This window comes from Nematolebias whitei, chromosome 16, assembly GCF_014905685.2.
Source record: "Nematolebias whitei isolate Nwh7 chromosome 16, NemWhi1, whole genome shotgun sequence".
In the NCBI taxonomy this organism is placed as follows: Eukaryota; Metazoa; Chordata; class Actinopteri; order Cyprinodontiformes; family Rivulidae; genus Nematolebias; species Nematolebias whitei.
In genome coordinates this window covers 18,131,873-18,148,684 of record NC_056513.1, presented here as the reverse complement: position 1 = coordinate 18,148,684, position 16,812 = coordinate 18,131,873, and the positions used below count along the sequence as shown (strand labels likewise).

The 16,812-nt window shown below is 38.2% G+C and overlaps 1 protein-coding gene across 1 annotated transcript in view; it reads left to right on the top strand.

Moving 5' to 3' along the window:
- Positions 1 to 2,522, top strand: part of LOC119422389 (zeta-sarcoglycan) — a 157,685-nt gene extending 155,163 nt beyond the window's left edge. Inside the window, exon 5 of the mRNA XM_037689753.1 lies at positions 2,446 to 2,522. Coding sequence (XP_037545681.1) covers positions 2,446 to 2,522 — 77 coding nt within the window. The remainder of the gene's footprint in view (positions 1 to 2,445) is intronic.
- Positions 2,523 to 16,812: the final 14,290 nt, after the last annotated feature.

Sequence of the window (16,812 nt, the reverse complement as noted above, 5' to 3'; positions counted from 1 at the left end):
CCCCATAGGTTGCATTCAGACTGTCCCTCCTGTTTAAAGGAACGTTATAATTCTAGAATTGCACCTCTCGATGTGGTTACATATTGGAGGAGCTCTCTTAAATTAATTCTGAGTTACTGCTTTTGAAAACTTTAATTCCTCTTTTTTTCTGGGTGTAAATCACTCTTTTCGGATGATTACTTCCTCTGGTATCGGATGCTGATGCAGCTGGAAGGATTTTTACTGGAACCTTTCTATTTTTGTACATTTGTTATGATGCATAACCATGGCAACAAGGTGGGTTTTTTTTAACAACCAGAAGTAGCTGAGTAGCATCTCAAAAACATCAATAATATCTTAGCTACAGCCCCAAATCTCAAATGAGTTGAAAAGGAGGTGCCGTAGACGAATTCCCGTCAATCTGGTGGCGGTGCTCGAGTACCTGACAGTCAAGATCCTGGAGCTGGTGGACAACTTGGCTCGTGACAATGGGAGGACCGGGATTGTCCCCCAGCACATTTCAGCTGTCGTCCATGGCGACGAGGAGTTCTGCTGACTGCTGGGAGGAGTGACCATCGCTCAGGGAGGAATTCTGCCCGGCACTCAGGCAGTCCTGCTGCCCAGGAGGACAGAGAGACCCGTCAGATCTGACAGCAATTCGGATCCTGGTGGACGGATCAGTGTCTGTGTATTCTTCGGATTTGCTGCAGGAGATCCTTTCTGCCCACAGCTATCAGCATCTATAACAACTCTTGAATGAAACCAGGATGATGAGCTGCTTAATTTCTCTTTGGGATTAATAAAAGCATTTTTGAATTGAATCGTTCTTATCACTGATAATAGGGTCAGGGGGTTAGGTTTAGGGTCAGTGCTCTGGGTCAGGTGTAAGTTAGGGTTAGGAAAAGGGTTAAATAAAGTTAACAAAAAAAGACTTGTGGTTTTAGATGCGGGTGAAGTTGAATATTATCAGCAATAAGAATTTAAACCTACAAGGAGGCACAGGAGGGACAGTCTGAACCCTCCTATGGGGATGATAACAACTAATAACGGTCATTTAATGGGCTGATAACATTTGAAGCTGCTGTTATGAATGTGAAATATTGAAAGTAGAATGAGGTGAGAGAGTTCTAATTCAATATAAGATCAAGTTAATTATGGTAAACACTGAGAAATTTAAAAAAATCTTTATTGAGACTGAAGCTTGCACATTCAGATACTTACTGTTAGTGCGATCTGTACCGAGTTCAGACAGACACGATCAGCAGGCGGAGCAGTCTTTTTCCTGTCTGTCTTTTTATGGTTCAATATTTTATTCTCGTGTTATAGTTGACGATTATATAAAAACATACATTCACGTGAATCTTATAAATGTAACTTTCAAAGTAAAGTTTTAACTACACGTGGATATACTTACATAGCGCTTTAGGACATTTGTCCATTAAAAGCACTCTGAGGGAATGAGGGCAGAGAGGGGACAGTTTTTTGTCCTCCACTCTGTGATGAAGGACAGAAAATAAAGTGTCTACTGGAGAAGGTCAGAATATGAACACATCTATTTAGCCTATGCATTAATGTCTGCTGGAGTCGTGCCATACGTTCATTAACTCCTAAATTAATGACATTAGTGCATCATTTTTTGTGAGTGAGACTGTGCCAAGTGTGTTGGTTTCAGTTCAGTAGCTTTGCTTAGAAATCACTTCATGCGGCACTCTGCAGTAGGACAGGTGCCACCAAAACTGAGGATGACAAACTCATAAACATTACGTGTAATCAGCAAAGATGCAATGAAAACCCAAAAAGCTGTGATGAAAAGTCTCAAACTGTTAAAAAAATTACCATCATTGTGTCGGATTGAAACCAACAACAGAACTTTAAAAAGGTCCAGTTTGATTTTCAGTATTGTTTTCAGGAAGAGGCGCTTCTACGGACGCCCTTGAATCTTCTAGAAAACAAACTTGGCAGCTGCTGTTTCAGTTTTGAACAAGATCTCGGTCGTCTTGTTATCTACGGGCCTGCCAGCGAGTAACATTGCCTCATGCAGTATTAAATTTGTACTGGTGCTGAGCTTTCAATATAGCCTGTATCGTCTCAGCGAGGGCTGGTGCCAAGCATCTGTTCACAGCTGCAGAGGTAGCTGCAGGAAACGGGGGGTTAAGTACGTCATTATACCACAGCCAACCTTTACATTTTAGTAAGAAATGCATATTGGAAAGAAGAGAATGCAAAAATTTTTAATGCATTTTTTAAAAAGCAGAACTCTTTATTTTTACTTCTTGGCTTTGATTAAGTATTTAAGAGATATCAGCATCGACACTAGTATTTTTTTTATTTTTTATAAAAAAAATATGCCTCAACTACATTTGATACATCTTGTCTTAAGTGTTAGCACGAAACGCAAAACCTCTGCCCAGATTGTGCTGCATTTAACACTACAGATTACCCTGTTCTTTTATTCTACTTTAACAGGGAGTGAAGGAGTCGTGTTCAGCCATTCAGTAGAGACTTCACACGTAAGAGCAGAACCTTCCCAAGATCTAAAGTAAGTACTTTTAAACAACTATCTTCTGTCTCCGCATCGTGGGTGAAAAACTTAAGCGGCTTTAGTCAGATAATGACCAGCTCTGTGGACAGCAAGCTAATGGCTTGTAATGAGCCCACGGCAGAGAGACATGTGGTGTTGACTGGCAGTCTGACAGGCCTGACAGAAGGTAACAAAAGCTGCCGTGTGCAAGGGTCAGACTGTCAACAAATGGTGCCTTCCACTAAAACACACACCGAGCACACTGTACTTGCTAGATAAGCTGTAATAGGCATAGATTTTAATTGCTTTTTATTCCTTTTCAAAACATTCTTTTGCAACACTGATACTTACCAGGGTGAAGCCATGATTTATTACATGATCTCTACGTGACCACACTTTGCAATAACAAATGCTGAAGTATACATTTACTGGAATGTCAGTACTTATGTAGTAAAACGTTTTCACCTAAAATGTAGAAGAAAAATGTACTTGAAGAGCAGAATGAAGTGAGCAGTCAAAAGTCAGACTTAAAGAGAACACAAGCTGAGTTTATATATATATATATATATATATATATATATAGATATATATATATATATATATATATATATATATATATATATATATATATTGTATATATGATTGCTCAGGGACTGGCAAGTTGAGGAACAGGTTATTGATAAGTTGGAGCCATAAAACACTGAGGCAAAACAATAGTGAAAAAGTAGAAATCTAAATGAATCGAGAACACAATGAAACTCATTTACATATACAAAGAACACACAAGTAGCTGGAATTAAACAGAAAACACTCTGAAAATAAAAAATGAGGATGGAAAACAGGAAAAACTACAAAAACACCACAGACTGACACCTTTACTGTTGACTCAATAATGTGGTTTGAGTTTTGGTCACATTTTTTACAGTTGTACATGACTACTACCTTGTCTTTTTGAAATGTCATGGAACATAATGGCAGTGTGTAAATCGGTGATAAGGCACCTAAAACCCACCTGAAGCTGCCAGAATGGAACGCTGATTTTATTTTTATTGCAGCAAGACACTGTTCAATTTACTGGTCAACTTTGTTGGACTATAAGAGGATTAATAAAAATACAGCCTCCAGAAAGAACCCACAGGTTAGAAGGGGGGAAAAAAGAGATGGACACAGATGAAAAAAGCAACAAACTTTCAAGAATACTAGAACTCAAAATATTTAAAAAAGAAGCAAAGACAATGGACAGAAGAGACAGAAAGGAGGACAGAGCTTTGACACAAAAGATAGGCGAAGGGAAGAAACAAGACTGAGCCGATGTGCATTGTGTAGGCTTTCTGGAAAGAAGGGCAACGAGGCAAACAAGGGGGTAGAGTTTGAGAGGAGGAGTTGGAAGTATGTAAAATAGGTTACATAAAACAAATTCCTTCAGGGATTCTGAACAGAAGTAGCAGATGATGAGACACAAGAAACAGGAAAAGTTTCTGGGCTTGAGACAATCATGAATTTATTGTATGTAAAAAAAGAAGGTGGTTCATTTCTGTGTTTTCTTTTGACTGGGAGAAACAATATTTTTTGATAGGTTGATAGAAGCACCTAGCATGTTCTTTTAAGTAGTTTGCTTTGATCTTCCTTCATCAATTGTACATTTATTACAGAACCTGTCAGAAATAATGGTAGAAAAACAATTGAGGTCATAAGAATTTGTTTGCATAATTTAGGAAACTGGGCAAAGAGATTTGCAATTTGTACCTTTATTTTAAATAACACTGTGCATGGATTTACAATTGTTTCCGTCAGCTTGGGAAATTGTATGCATTCATTTTCAATAGCATTGGTGTGCATGTGTCAGGATCTGTTTGTTTAGTTGCATTACAGTAGTCCATAACTTATCGCAGGGGTTACATTCCAGACACCCCCACGATAGGTGAAAATCAGCTAAGTGGGGATGTTATGTTTAGTTTAGTATTTATATATTTTAAGGCTTTATAAACCCTTCCCACACTCTTGCAATTTTCTTAACAAATGTTCTAAAATCTAAATGCTCTAAAAGAGCACAGTGAAAGACAGCAGAGAGACTGATGCTATAGTTACTGAGCCAATTAGCGCCCGAGGGTGGACTGCCCATAGGGTGGACTGCCCATAGGGAGCACCGGGACGTTTTCCGAACCGGTTTGGGAAACATCCCGGCTCGGCTCGGATTGGCTCAGCTCAGTTCGGGTTAAGGCTCAATATAGGTAGCACTTGATTATTTTAAATAAACAATCCATGCCACTCACTCTGGTATCCACCTCACTGAAGCTCCCACAGTAGCATGGTAAAAGAGAGATCTCACTCCCTCCTTTCTCTTTCTGAGGCTAACAGCCTCATAAGTAGAAAGGAGAGGACCCCTTGGCTATCACTGAGCAGCCAGGCCACAGGGAAATGATGTGTACAATCTTGCGTTGAAAACCCGCGAAAGAGTCTGCGAAAGTCAAACCGTGAAGTGTCGAGAGACTACTCTACTTGTGTTTTCATATAATCAGTCTATGTTTTCTATGTGCCCCTTCTCATCTTGTCAGTTTTGCTGCATCTGCTTCAGCTCTGCCCACTCTCACCTGTCCCCAGACTTCATTTAGCCAGACTAGACTTCATCTATGACATCAAGTGTCCACTTCCTCCTCATCATTCATTCTTTTAACCTTTATTTAAACAGATATTTATACCTCATTGAGCCACGGGGACTCATTTACAAGAGGGAACTGTTCCAGAGAGAACATCCAAAGTACAGACAACAAAACAGTAGGCAATGGCAACAATAGACTACAGTAATAATGCAGTTAAAATAAGAGTAGTGTATAAAACAATAGATCAGGGTGCCATAAAACAGGGTGAAATACTAAAAATGAACATATTTGCTTTGATTTTTCTATTGACATTATCAAATGTTTGAAACCCTGTAACAATATCAAGGTGGATAACTTCAGTTCTTGTTGCAAGATGTTCCAGGTAACAAGAGCTGAGTAGGAAAAGGCCTTTATGCCAAGTTCAGTCCGCAATGCGGGGACAATGCAGGCAATAATGGCCTAAGAGTGCATGTTGTAACTGCACTCATGGCATGATGTGGGATGATATATAAGAAGGTAGCAGACCAAAAAGAGATTTACAGATCAGCCTCAGTCTACTGTATATGTGATCAGCCAGTTCTCTTTCATTTCTCAGTAGAGCATTTTTGGCTTTCATGCAATGTTTGGTGCTCCTTGTGTTTTTTTGTGTTCCTTGTGCTCCTTCAAGAAATTCTCCTAGAGGGTTTTGTACTTCCTCATCTGTTTTATTTTATTTATTTATTTTATTTTATTTTATTATATTATAAAGTTATAGCTACTTGAGCCAGTTTGCATTTTTTGGGTCCAACTGCTAAACCGTGACAGTGTGCAGCAAGTGTGGTGTTTACCTTTATTTTCAATACAGATGCAAAAATAGAAGGGAACATTACTTGAGGTGAGACAAGTTGCAACATCAGACAGTAACATTCAATAATATCAATAGATTTGTCTGTGTTTGCTCCTAAATCTCACCAGACCCTTTTTTTCCATGTTAATGTCTCTGTAACTGTTGCATTAAAAGCATGCCAGTTTGTACAGTGCAATTTTAGCAAATGTTTATAGACATAATGGTCAACCGTTATTCAGTTTGGTGTGACTTGTATTGATTTGAAGTGGTTTGTAGTGAAATGCCTATTTTTCTGCAATTGCATGAGGTTTTATTCGAAATCTTAGATGTTTGTTTGTGTAGAAGTTATTGATATTAGAAGTAGGAATTTGTACAAATATTTTAATACTGCTGAACCGAAACAATGATCTATTACTTGCTCTCTATCAGAATGACATCACCTTTGCTCCCACAGTTTTATATATCAATTAAAATGTGAATAAAAAAATACCAATTTGTTAGTAGCTATAAAATGTTGCAAAAGCAACAATAGACTGAAGCAACTATTGTAATAATCATCTTTGAAAGCAGAGTACATCTGCCAGACCTTGTTCTCTTTTTTTCCTCATGAAAGGTTGAATCTTTGTGCAGCGACGGTAAATGGGACATGTAATGAGTGGATTGAAATCCGTTCAAAAACTAATGATCTGTACTGCAGGTTACCAGGAGTAGAGAAAAGAGGGAAATATGGAAACCCACAAAAAATGACTTTGATACATAAAATTCAGATCAAGAAAGTGCTTTAAAGTATATTATCCCTAGAACATCCACATAAATAATGGTATTATTTTCACACACACACTGCTGTTAAGATATTTTTAATCTAGACTGGTCCTATGGTTTTGATCTGCTCAGAGACGGGATTATAATGAAATTATGACCCGGTTCTGACTGGGTTGAACTGAGCCAGCAAACTCTTAAGAGAGTCTCCCTGGGATTCAATATCTGTCACGGAATATATTGATCTGCTTGCCACATCACATAGAAAAGCTTTGAAGCACCGTCTCATATTTTCCTAACACGTCGGTAAACATAAGACCACACTTAGCCACGCCCCCTCATACACTGATAGGCTGAGCTCCCCTTCTGTGAAGGAGGAGTCATAGGATCCCATAAATTAGTAAAGACACGGGACTTCGAGGCTCTTCTTCCGGGTCTGTAACGCGTCACAGACGGGAGAGTCCAGCGCTGTGGACCGTAACCTTTTCCTGCCTTGATTTTAATATAATTGGTAAAACTGAATCCACGCTTCCTTGATTTATTTGATAGCATGAGTTGCCACTTCTGAGGGAGATAGAGCCGGAGGAAAGTGCTGGGGGCTGGGTGCGGGTCCATGGCTAGCTAAGGCCCAAGGGCTAGCAGTAGCTAGCTGTAGTGACTGACGACTCACAGTCAGCTCCAAAACGCAACACTACCTTACGCACATTTCAGGGAAAGTTGATTTCAGTTTATGTTATTAGTGCTTAAATAGAAGACAACTAGATATCCCCATTTTGGTTCACACAATAATTCACTTTTTATTCAAATAAACTTTTTTCTTTATCTGTAGAGTTTTTTTCCTGACTGAAAAAAACAGCCATTTCTGTCACGTTTTAAGATTTGAATGTAGAAAAGTCAAAGCTAAATTTTGGATGACGTGATGGAAATTACTCATTTCATCTTGTTTTGTAATGGTTTCCTTCCCTCTCTTCTGAAACCATCGTATTGTTAGTCCCTAGCGTGCACAAATCTGCCTGAAAAATAGTGTCACACATTAAGATACAGGTAGAACAACTGACTCTTGACTAAAGGAGGGGGCTCTTCTGTGTTTGCACCATGTTCTTTTGAAGTGGTTGTTTTAGTTTCCTCCTTGTGCTCCCCGCTGCACCGGACAGCATACATACAAAACACTGCAGAGCTCGTGTTCAGGTGTTTTATCCTTAGAGCGCACCAGGCTCTGTCTGAGGATGTTGTTAGGTTTGAAGTGCAATGTCTTTGTTGACAATTCTTCCAAGTTTCTCAGACATTCCTGTCATATTTGAAACAATAATATTTCCATGTCCATTCTTCCTCTTCTCTTTTGAAATAGTAACAAATACCCAACAGTTTTTTCTTTTTCTTTTTTCCACTGGTATTTTTAATGTTCTTGAGTTTTGTTTGGGGATATTCTCACCCCAAATTGGGGAAATCCTAAAGATGACCTGTTTGAGAGCAAGCTTTGGTCCGTTTCTAATTTCCTATGTGTAGTTTAATGTTAGGACATTCAACATTTAAAATGTCCAAAAGTATACTAAATATGACCGCTTGTTTCATTGTTCTTCCTCTATAGTGAGTCTAATTTTGTTCCTACTGATTTAATATGTTTGATGAAGGCCCCCATTGCTGCTGGAGAGACATTCTGCTTTATTGTATCACTGGGATAAAATACAGAACAAGAGCTATGGCTGGTGGAAAACTGACTTTATGGGTTGTTGAATATCTGAGCAACCACTTGATATACAGTATTAGAGAATAAAAGACAACTCTAAGTCTGCCTTTCACTGTTCAAATGTTGGCAAGCTTAAGGTCAAAGGATGTGCCAGTTGCAGTGACCAGAATGAGCAGTCAGATCGATTTTTATCAGCTGTTGAATGCTTCAGGATTTTTACAGTCATACTGGATGTGACTGGAGCTAATGAGAGGGAACTATTCCAACAAGCAGATCCAGAAGTGATGCTCCCAGTCCTTGCAGCAAATGCTTGGCTCAGAGTAAAAACTCAAGGAAAGTCATGCAGTGTGATTTTTACAACATCGGATGTGATTATTACAGCAGGCCATGTTCTCACTCTTGTTCTCATTTTCTTAATGCTTTTAAAAAACATGGAGCGAGGCCATAAGGCACACAGAAAGCAAATGCTTAGGAATGTTAAATCCCCACTGTTCAAATCTATGTTTTTTTTTGTGGTATTTTATTTAGTTCCTTGAGTTTCTTTGAGTCTTATTCTTTTTCTGGTATTTATTTCTCTGTTCTTTGGGATTCTTGTGTTTTTGTCCTGCTTCCTGCGTTTCCTTTGCCAGTTCTGACCTTCACCCTCACTTTTCTTTAGTCAACCACTCACACCTGTGCCTACTTCATAATCACCCAGGTACTTCTATTTTCCAAATCATCTTTACTCTATATATTCAGTCTCTGGTTCACTACTTCACTACCACTCCGTCAGGCGGCTGAGACAAGCTGGTCTGGGAAGCTCAATCCTCACCTTCTCTAGGTGTGCAGTGGAGAGCATCCTGTGCTCCAGCATCAACGTGTGACATGGAGGCTGCACAGCTGCAGAAAAAAAAAAACTTTGCAGAGAGTGGTGAAGGCTGCACAGAAGTCTGTTGAAGTCAGCCTCCCCACCATCACAGACATCTACACCTCTAGATGCAGGAAGAGGGCCACCTGCATCATGAAGGACCCCACTCACCCAGCACACACTTTTTGCCCTGCTCCTCTCAGGAATTAAGTTAAGGATCATTACATCTAGAACCACTAGACTGAGGAACACCTTCTACCCTGAAGCTGTTAGACTCATGAATATCTAACCAGAATAATCACTGTGAAAAATCACATCATGTTGCTGCTGATCTGATTCATGTTGCTGCTGATCTGATTCATGTTGCTGCTGATCTGTTTTATGTTGCTGTGTTCATTCATACTCATCTGCTCACACAAACATGTTCGTGCTGCTGTTCAGCATATTGTTTTTATGCTACTAGTGCTTAGTGTATTTTTAGTTAACATTTTTCTTAGTTCATATCTTAGATCTTATTACTGTTTTTTTCTTTTACATTTTATAATTTTGTTGGATGTAACTGGGACCCTGTGTGCACAATTTCGTTCCACCACATGTGGTGCATATGACAAAAAAGAACCTTGAATCCTTGAATGCTTGTCAGTTCACCACTAATCGTATTTCCGTATTTGGCACAAGCCCGGTCTTCTTTGTTCTCCTTCGTGATTCTCCTCCTCAGTTCTCTTTGTGTTTTAGTAAGTTTGAGCTACTACAACAGCGTTTTGATCTTCTTAAGTAAAATAAGTTTTGCATTTTGAGCTCTGGGCAGCATGGTGTTAGAGCTGCCACCTTTCAGCAAGAAGGTTGCTGGATCAAATCCTGGCCGGGGACCTTTCTGGGTGGAGTTTGCATGTTTTCTCCATGCACGTGTGAGTTTTCTCCAGGTACTCCGGTTTCCTCCCACAGACCAAAAACATGCATGTTAGGCTGATTGGTAACTATAAATTGTCCCCAAGTGTGAGTGAGAGACTGAATGGTTGTTTGTCTCTGTGTGTCCCTGTGATGGACTGGAGACCTGTCCAGGGTGTCCCCATCATATCACACAGTGACTGCTGGATATGGGTACCAGTGATTGCTGCAACCTAAAAAGGAAGAAGTGGATAAATATGATGGATGGATGGATGGATGTTTAAGCTCACTGAGTCAGTCTGCATTCTGGGTTCAATCCTCCTGTGCTCCTGATACTAATTTTTGTTAAGGAAATCATTTCACCAGCAGCTTTTTGTATTTGAATTTTACACTAAAACCATTTTACAATGAGAAGAAACAACACTTTCTTTAGCAGTGTCCAAAACAGCTGTTTTGTTTTGAACAAACCTTCAACTTACATTATCCATGATCATGATCATGATGTATGGTGGGATCTTGTGATATGTGTTGGCGCTTAAAGTAGGAGTTGTGGATGACAATCGGCGACTAAAACTAGTTTTACCTCAATCTGTAAAACTGACTGAATCATAGCTATGGTAATTTTTATTATTTTTTTATTTTTTTGCTTACTTATGGCAGTCATCCTAAAATGTTTTAACTTCGGATATTTATCAGTGGTACATCTATATCCAGTGATTTACTGAAAGTTTGATCCACTGGTTCATGAGTTATTTTTCTAACAGAGAATAAACACACACACAAATATGGACAAAAAATATATATATCACCCCTTTGCCTTTGGTGGAGGGCAATAAAGAAATGTTGAGTTGAGAACTTTAATCTTCTCGAAAATAAAGACAAACGTCAGAAATGTTCTGTGTAAATGTTGCTTTAGAAAGTTTACTAATGGGAACATGTTGATTAGATTGTTAGATGTTTTAAATATGAATGAGCACATTTTTAGGCATGTACAATTTATTGAACGGTGTAAAAAATACTGTGATAACTGTTTTACATTATTCATGCAACATAGTCATGAAAGACTAATGTAACTAGAAACAAAAAACAATAATGTGAATGTTGTTTTTAATAATAAAAATTCCAGCATTTTAAGATATTGAGTTTGTTGCCATTTACTAAATGTATTTATTCGTTATGCTGGTACATATTTAAGGGACTTTAGCAAAACTAATCATCTATATGCATATATCCTAATTTATAATGTCACAAACACATTTACCTCAGTGCAAGCTTCACATATATTTTACCAAAATAAAAAGATTTAAATCACTTGTCAAAGTTTATAAAAATCTACATAAACCCAATTGCAGGTCTCCAGTGGTTCAATCTGCAGTTTTTCTCAAGGTTGTTTTTTTTTGTGTGTGTGTGTGTCGTAATTTCTAAGTAGAATACACACTTTCAGTAAATTAACCTTCCGCATCACTAAACATTTGACTATATGTCCAAACCTTAAGTCATTATTTGACTTTCCATCAGAAGCAGATCTTTCTGCGAGGCAAACCAAACAATGAAATACAGTCTGCGTTGGAGGATTTGATGAAAAAAAAAAAGAGAAAAACTGAGTTTAAAGGGATAAACACTAAAAAGGTTTTTACTTATTTGAGTCAGGAGAGAACAGGTCCCTCTTGCAAATGAGTCTCCATGGCTCAATGAGACTAGCCTGTATAAATAAAGGTTGAACAAAAAAAATAAATAAATAAATAAAGGATTTTAAAAACTTCTTTCCATGTCATATGTGAATAAAGACCCAGCATATTTTTTAGAGCTTTGATTGATCAAATCTGACTATCAATAAAGAATAAAAACAGGTTTATACACACAGTGCTGTGAAGGGACCTTCAAATCTAATGCTTCTCATTTTGCAGATGGTGCAAAGCCCTGATTGGTAGATGGTCTTTTGAGTGTATTTGTCTGACTTTGTTGAAGACCTAAACTGAACATTTAACTCTACTTTCATTGTCACAGAGCATTTATAATGAAATATTATTCACTTTTTATTACCAAACAGCTTTTGTTACTCCCAGTTATTAGTACTGTACTGTACAAGGTTGGATGCCCATTTTGTTTGCAACTCCTCACAAAAAATAAAACAATAAATAAATATACAAATACATCTTCAATAAAACCAGTAACTTCCATAAAGGCTAAAAATGGTTGTTAAATGTAACCAAAGCTCATTTTCTTGTTTGTTCCTTTGACAAACATTATTTTGAATGTTGTGTATTTTGCATTTATAAGTTGCCAACTCCATTGTATTTAAAACCCCTTTAAAATAATCTCATAGAAAATATAAATCTAATTTCACAAATTGGAGAGAAAAAAATAATAATTAGGAAAATCAGCTGCCTTAATGTTATTCAATTCTTTGGATCTTGGAAAACTTCCAAATCATTTGGAAAATGAGTTTATTAAAAAGCTGTGCGGTCGGGCGGGATAACATTTGTAATTAATTTTTATGTGACAGTGACATTGCTAATCTCTTTTGGGTTTTTTTGCATTTCACATGGTAAATTCTGATGTTTCTGAAAGAAGCCAAAAAAAAAAAAAAAAATAGAAAAAAAAAAACCCATTCAAAATAAGTTTGAGAAGTTTCACACAACAAAGTTAAGTCAGGTCCACTGGACGTTTGCAAAAATGTAAAAAAAAAAAATAAAAAGTAAAAAATAAAAATAAAAATTGTTGAAACGTTTCGTATTTAATCCAAGACCTTCAGTCTGAGGAGCTGTAATAAGCTCAGTCTCATAAATAGCCCCTTATCATAGTGGTGAACCAGTTTGCTGTTGACATCCAAAACTAGCTGTTCACATGATCAAGGAGGACCATCAGCCTAACGACCGATCGTTAGTGCTCTGATGGCCACTTGCTATTTACAGGGGGCTGAGTGATACTAGCAATAACATCATTATAAATGGCAAATGAACTGTACTTGTACAGTGTCTTTGTCTTATCAAGATATTCAAAGTGCTTTACATCACAATGTGCCCTCATTTACCCATTCATACAGAACTCTACTATATCTGTACAAAGAATAATCAGTGCTTTATCACATTCATACACCGATGGGACACATATCGGAGGCAATGAGGGGTTCAGTGTCTTGCCCAGGGACGCTTCAACATGTGATTGCTGGTGGAATCAAACCCCCAACTCTTTCATTGGAGGACAACTGCTCTAACCACTCAGCCACAGCTTCCCCCATTCCCAGTTGAACATGGAGGCCTCCACCCCTATTTAATGACGGGTGGTTTCTTTTCACAAAGATGGCTTCCTTCACTCCTCTCTCAAACCATCATTCCTTTTCATCAAGGATGTGCACATCTTCATCCCTGAAAGAGTGACCTCTGGCCTGCAGATGACTGTAAACCACAGAGTCCTGGCCTGACACATGCTCTTTCTATAGCACTGAATTCCTGCACAGATGTTCAGCATTATCTGACTACTGGTAGTTACACAGCTGAAAGACACTTTCTCCTTGAGTCAAAATCATCTTGTTCTTATCCACTTTTCATATTTTTATCCCTCCCCGTTTGTATTTTTCTTGTTCATCCATGGCTTGGGGTCAGATCTCTTTGGGGAGAGTTAGTCCTTAGTCAGACTATCACCATCTTCCCAGTGCTCACCTTCATCCATTACATATGTTTTGATGTATTTACTTATCCTTCCATCTGAGAATAGAGAAAAGTGGACTGGAGAAGAACCCAAAGCCTTTTCAGACTCAGGGGCATGGGAAAGGATTTTATTTGAATCGATAGTTAAGGCTGGATTGAAATAAAGAGAAAAGCCTTCAGTTTAAAGTGAGGCTGGGGGAAAACCCTTGGATACTGTACCAGATCAAACTGTTTTCATAGAACACTAACATGCTAACATTTACTGCATGTAGGAAGTGAAACTTCTACCACGTTATGGGATAGCAGCTTGCCTGATTGTGCTAAGCAAATTATTACAGTTTTGTTAAACAACCTGAAGTGGTCAGTCTCAAAATTTAAAATTTGCAATTGTTTGGGTGTTTTCTCCTGCTTGCTAAGTTCTAATTATTTGAGTCTTTTGTGAAGTGTTAAGGTCCCAGTTATTAGGTTTAGTTGGGATTGCATAACAATTGCCAAAAAACAGTTCCCTCAGTAGTGATGTAATCATGTGGTATTTAGAATAAAGTATGTTGCAAACATTTCATAATGACATCAAGACAGTATCTAATAAGTGTCCAAATGTGTCTTTTAATTGTTGCACCAATTGTGGCCTATTTAAATCACAATTAATAAAACATCTAAATTGATGTTAAAACCAGAGACTAGATCTATTTCCCCTAAAAATGTTTTGCATTTAAATTAGGAGGACCCCTTCAGCGCGGTACTACAAATGAAATATGTGAGTCTGCTTACTCATTATTTAAGCACCTTCTGTTTAAATGTTTAACAAAAAATTACACTGAACTGAACATTCGAATGAGAGAAGTGAGCTCAATGTTACTCCTCATTTGGGGGATCAGACTCTGACAAAAATAGCAGCTCTGAATGAGTCTCTTTGAAGAAAACAAGACAATACAAGACTGGCTTTCAGCAAGTTTCAGGCGGAAGGAGAAGTTTATGTAAGATGATAAAGTATGTCACCTACCACAAACAACTGAAATAGGTCTGCTTCTGTCTGATTATTTGGAAACCATTAACATTTACATTTGAACTGTGTAGTTGAAAACTGTTTATTCACATTAATTATCTTGTCTCTTTTTTTTAATGCTAAAATTCAACTTAACTTAAATAGGAAGTGCCAATAAAAGAAGAGCATGTTGCTATGGTTGTTTAAAGAATTCATTTTTAGGGCTGAGATGGTGTAGGGGCAGGGTAGTCGAGGTTCGATCCCCGGTCATTGCACATCTCGTGGTGTCTCTGCATGGGCGTCAAAAGCATCGTAATGTGGGGGGGACACAATGATGTGTGTGCATAAAAAAATAATAATAAAAAGGTGTTCACTAGTGTACAAAAAGGCAACATTTTACCTAGATTTCCTTTAATTCCACACATTTAAAGCATATTTCTCACCAAGTTTGTGGGTTTTAAAGACATTTTAACTTTAATACACTTTAACACACAGCGTCAGATCGGCAATATTTGTGTTGATAGTGAGAAATAAAAAACATCACCACTGGACTTATTTACTTGTGTTAACACTACTCATCTAAATGATGTTTCTCACAAAGCTTGAGGACAATAAGGTGTGGGGTTTTAAAGACATTTCAACTTTAATGCACCTGAACACACAGTCTCTTACACCTGCAGCATCACAGTTACTGCTAAGCTAAGATGCTACTGACGTAGCGCTCCACTTCACTCAGGCATCCTCCTAACATGAATATGTTTATGATCAACTCAACACCCCCCCCCCCCCCGTGAGCGAATAACACAGGTACCTCCACCTCCTCCACTTGTGCGTGTTTTCTGCAGAGACAGGAGGAAACGGTGGAGAGTTGGAGGTAACCAGGAAAACCTGGAGTGGAGTTTTAGTGGCTTGAGTATTCTCCTATTAATCAAGTGGAATGGATTTGTTCACGAAGAAAGAGAAACTGCGCCTCCTGAACTAATGTTTTATAGTAAAAGTGTGTGTGTGTGGGGGGGGGGGGGGTGTCCAAATGAACTTTTTTTTTATGTGGGGGGGACATGTCCCCTTGACATATAATGGTTGCGACGTCTATGTGTCTCTGAGCCAGACACATTATCCCAGTGCTTTCCACAGCTGCCCACTGCTCCACCTGGTGGTGGATGGGTTAAATGCAGAGAGCCAATTTCGCCATTGTATGAGAACATACAAAGGATGACAACACACATATACAGACAGACAGACAGACAGACAGATATTGAAAGTTAGTTTTTTTTTTGCCGGTGCTTATGGAGTTTATTTTAATCAGTGTGCTGACATGTTGAAAGTCTGTTCTCATTTGCTGTAGACAACATACTAGGGGGCTGCCATAGCTTGATGGCACAGTCTCATAATCTTGTGACTGCAGGTTTGAGCATTGTCATAAAACAATTGCCAAATATATAATGAGAATTCACTTGCTGTAGAAACACCTGCAGGCAGAAAAATAACTTGTTCAACAAACTGGCAGATATCACATGCTGGATTTTGTTACAATAGGATGAGCCAAAACCTTTGAGCCACTTCTAAAAGTACTGTATTTTAAGATTTAATGTCCTTTGATTGGCTTTTGGATGCACTCTTTTTTCCCTAGTACAAAAAAGACAATTAGTCGTGCCCTATTTCATCTCTTATTGACTGGACACACAGGGAAATCATTGAGAACAAAGGATGTGAGGGAAAGCATGCCAAGAAAAAGGAAGCTCGGTCATGGGAACAATCTATAACGTATCCAAAGCCAGTGTGTGTTTCTATGTGTTGCTTTGTCATTTCATATGAATGTTTTTTTTTTCTTTTTACCAAAAATATGACACTGAAAATAAGTGTCACACTTCAAGGAGACAATCTGATGTGATAATAACTGAGCTGGTGGAAATGTACTGATCCAAGTTCCTGTTTCTTGTTACCACCATGGATTATTTATTGTAATGCACATAGAGAGAGGGTGTGCCATTTGCTAAAATTGGTGCAAGTTTGAAGCTCAGAGTTGCAATAATTGGTAATCACATCATTTACTTTTAAGAGCTAGTATTT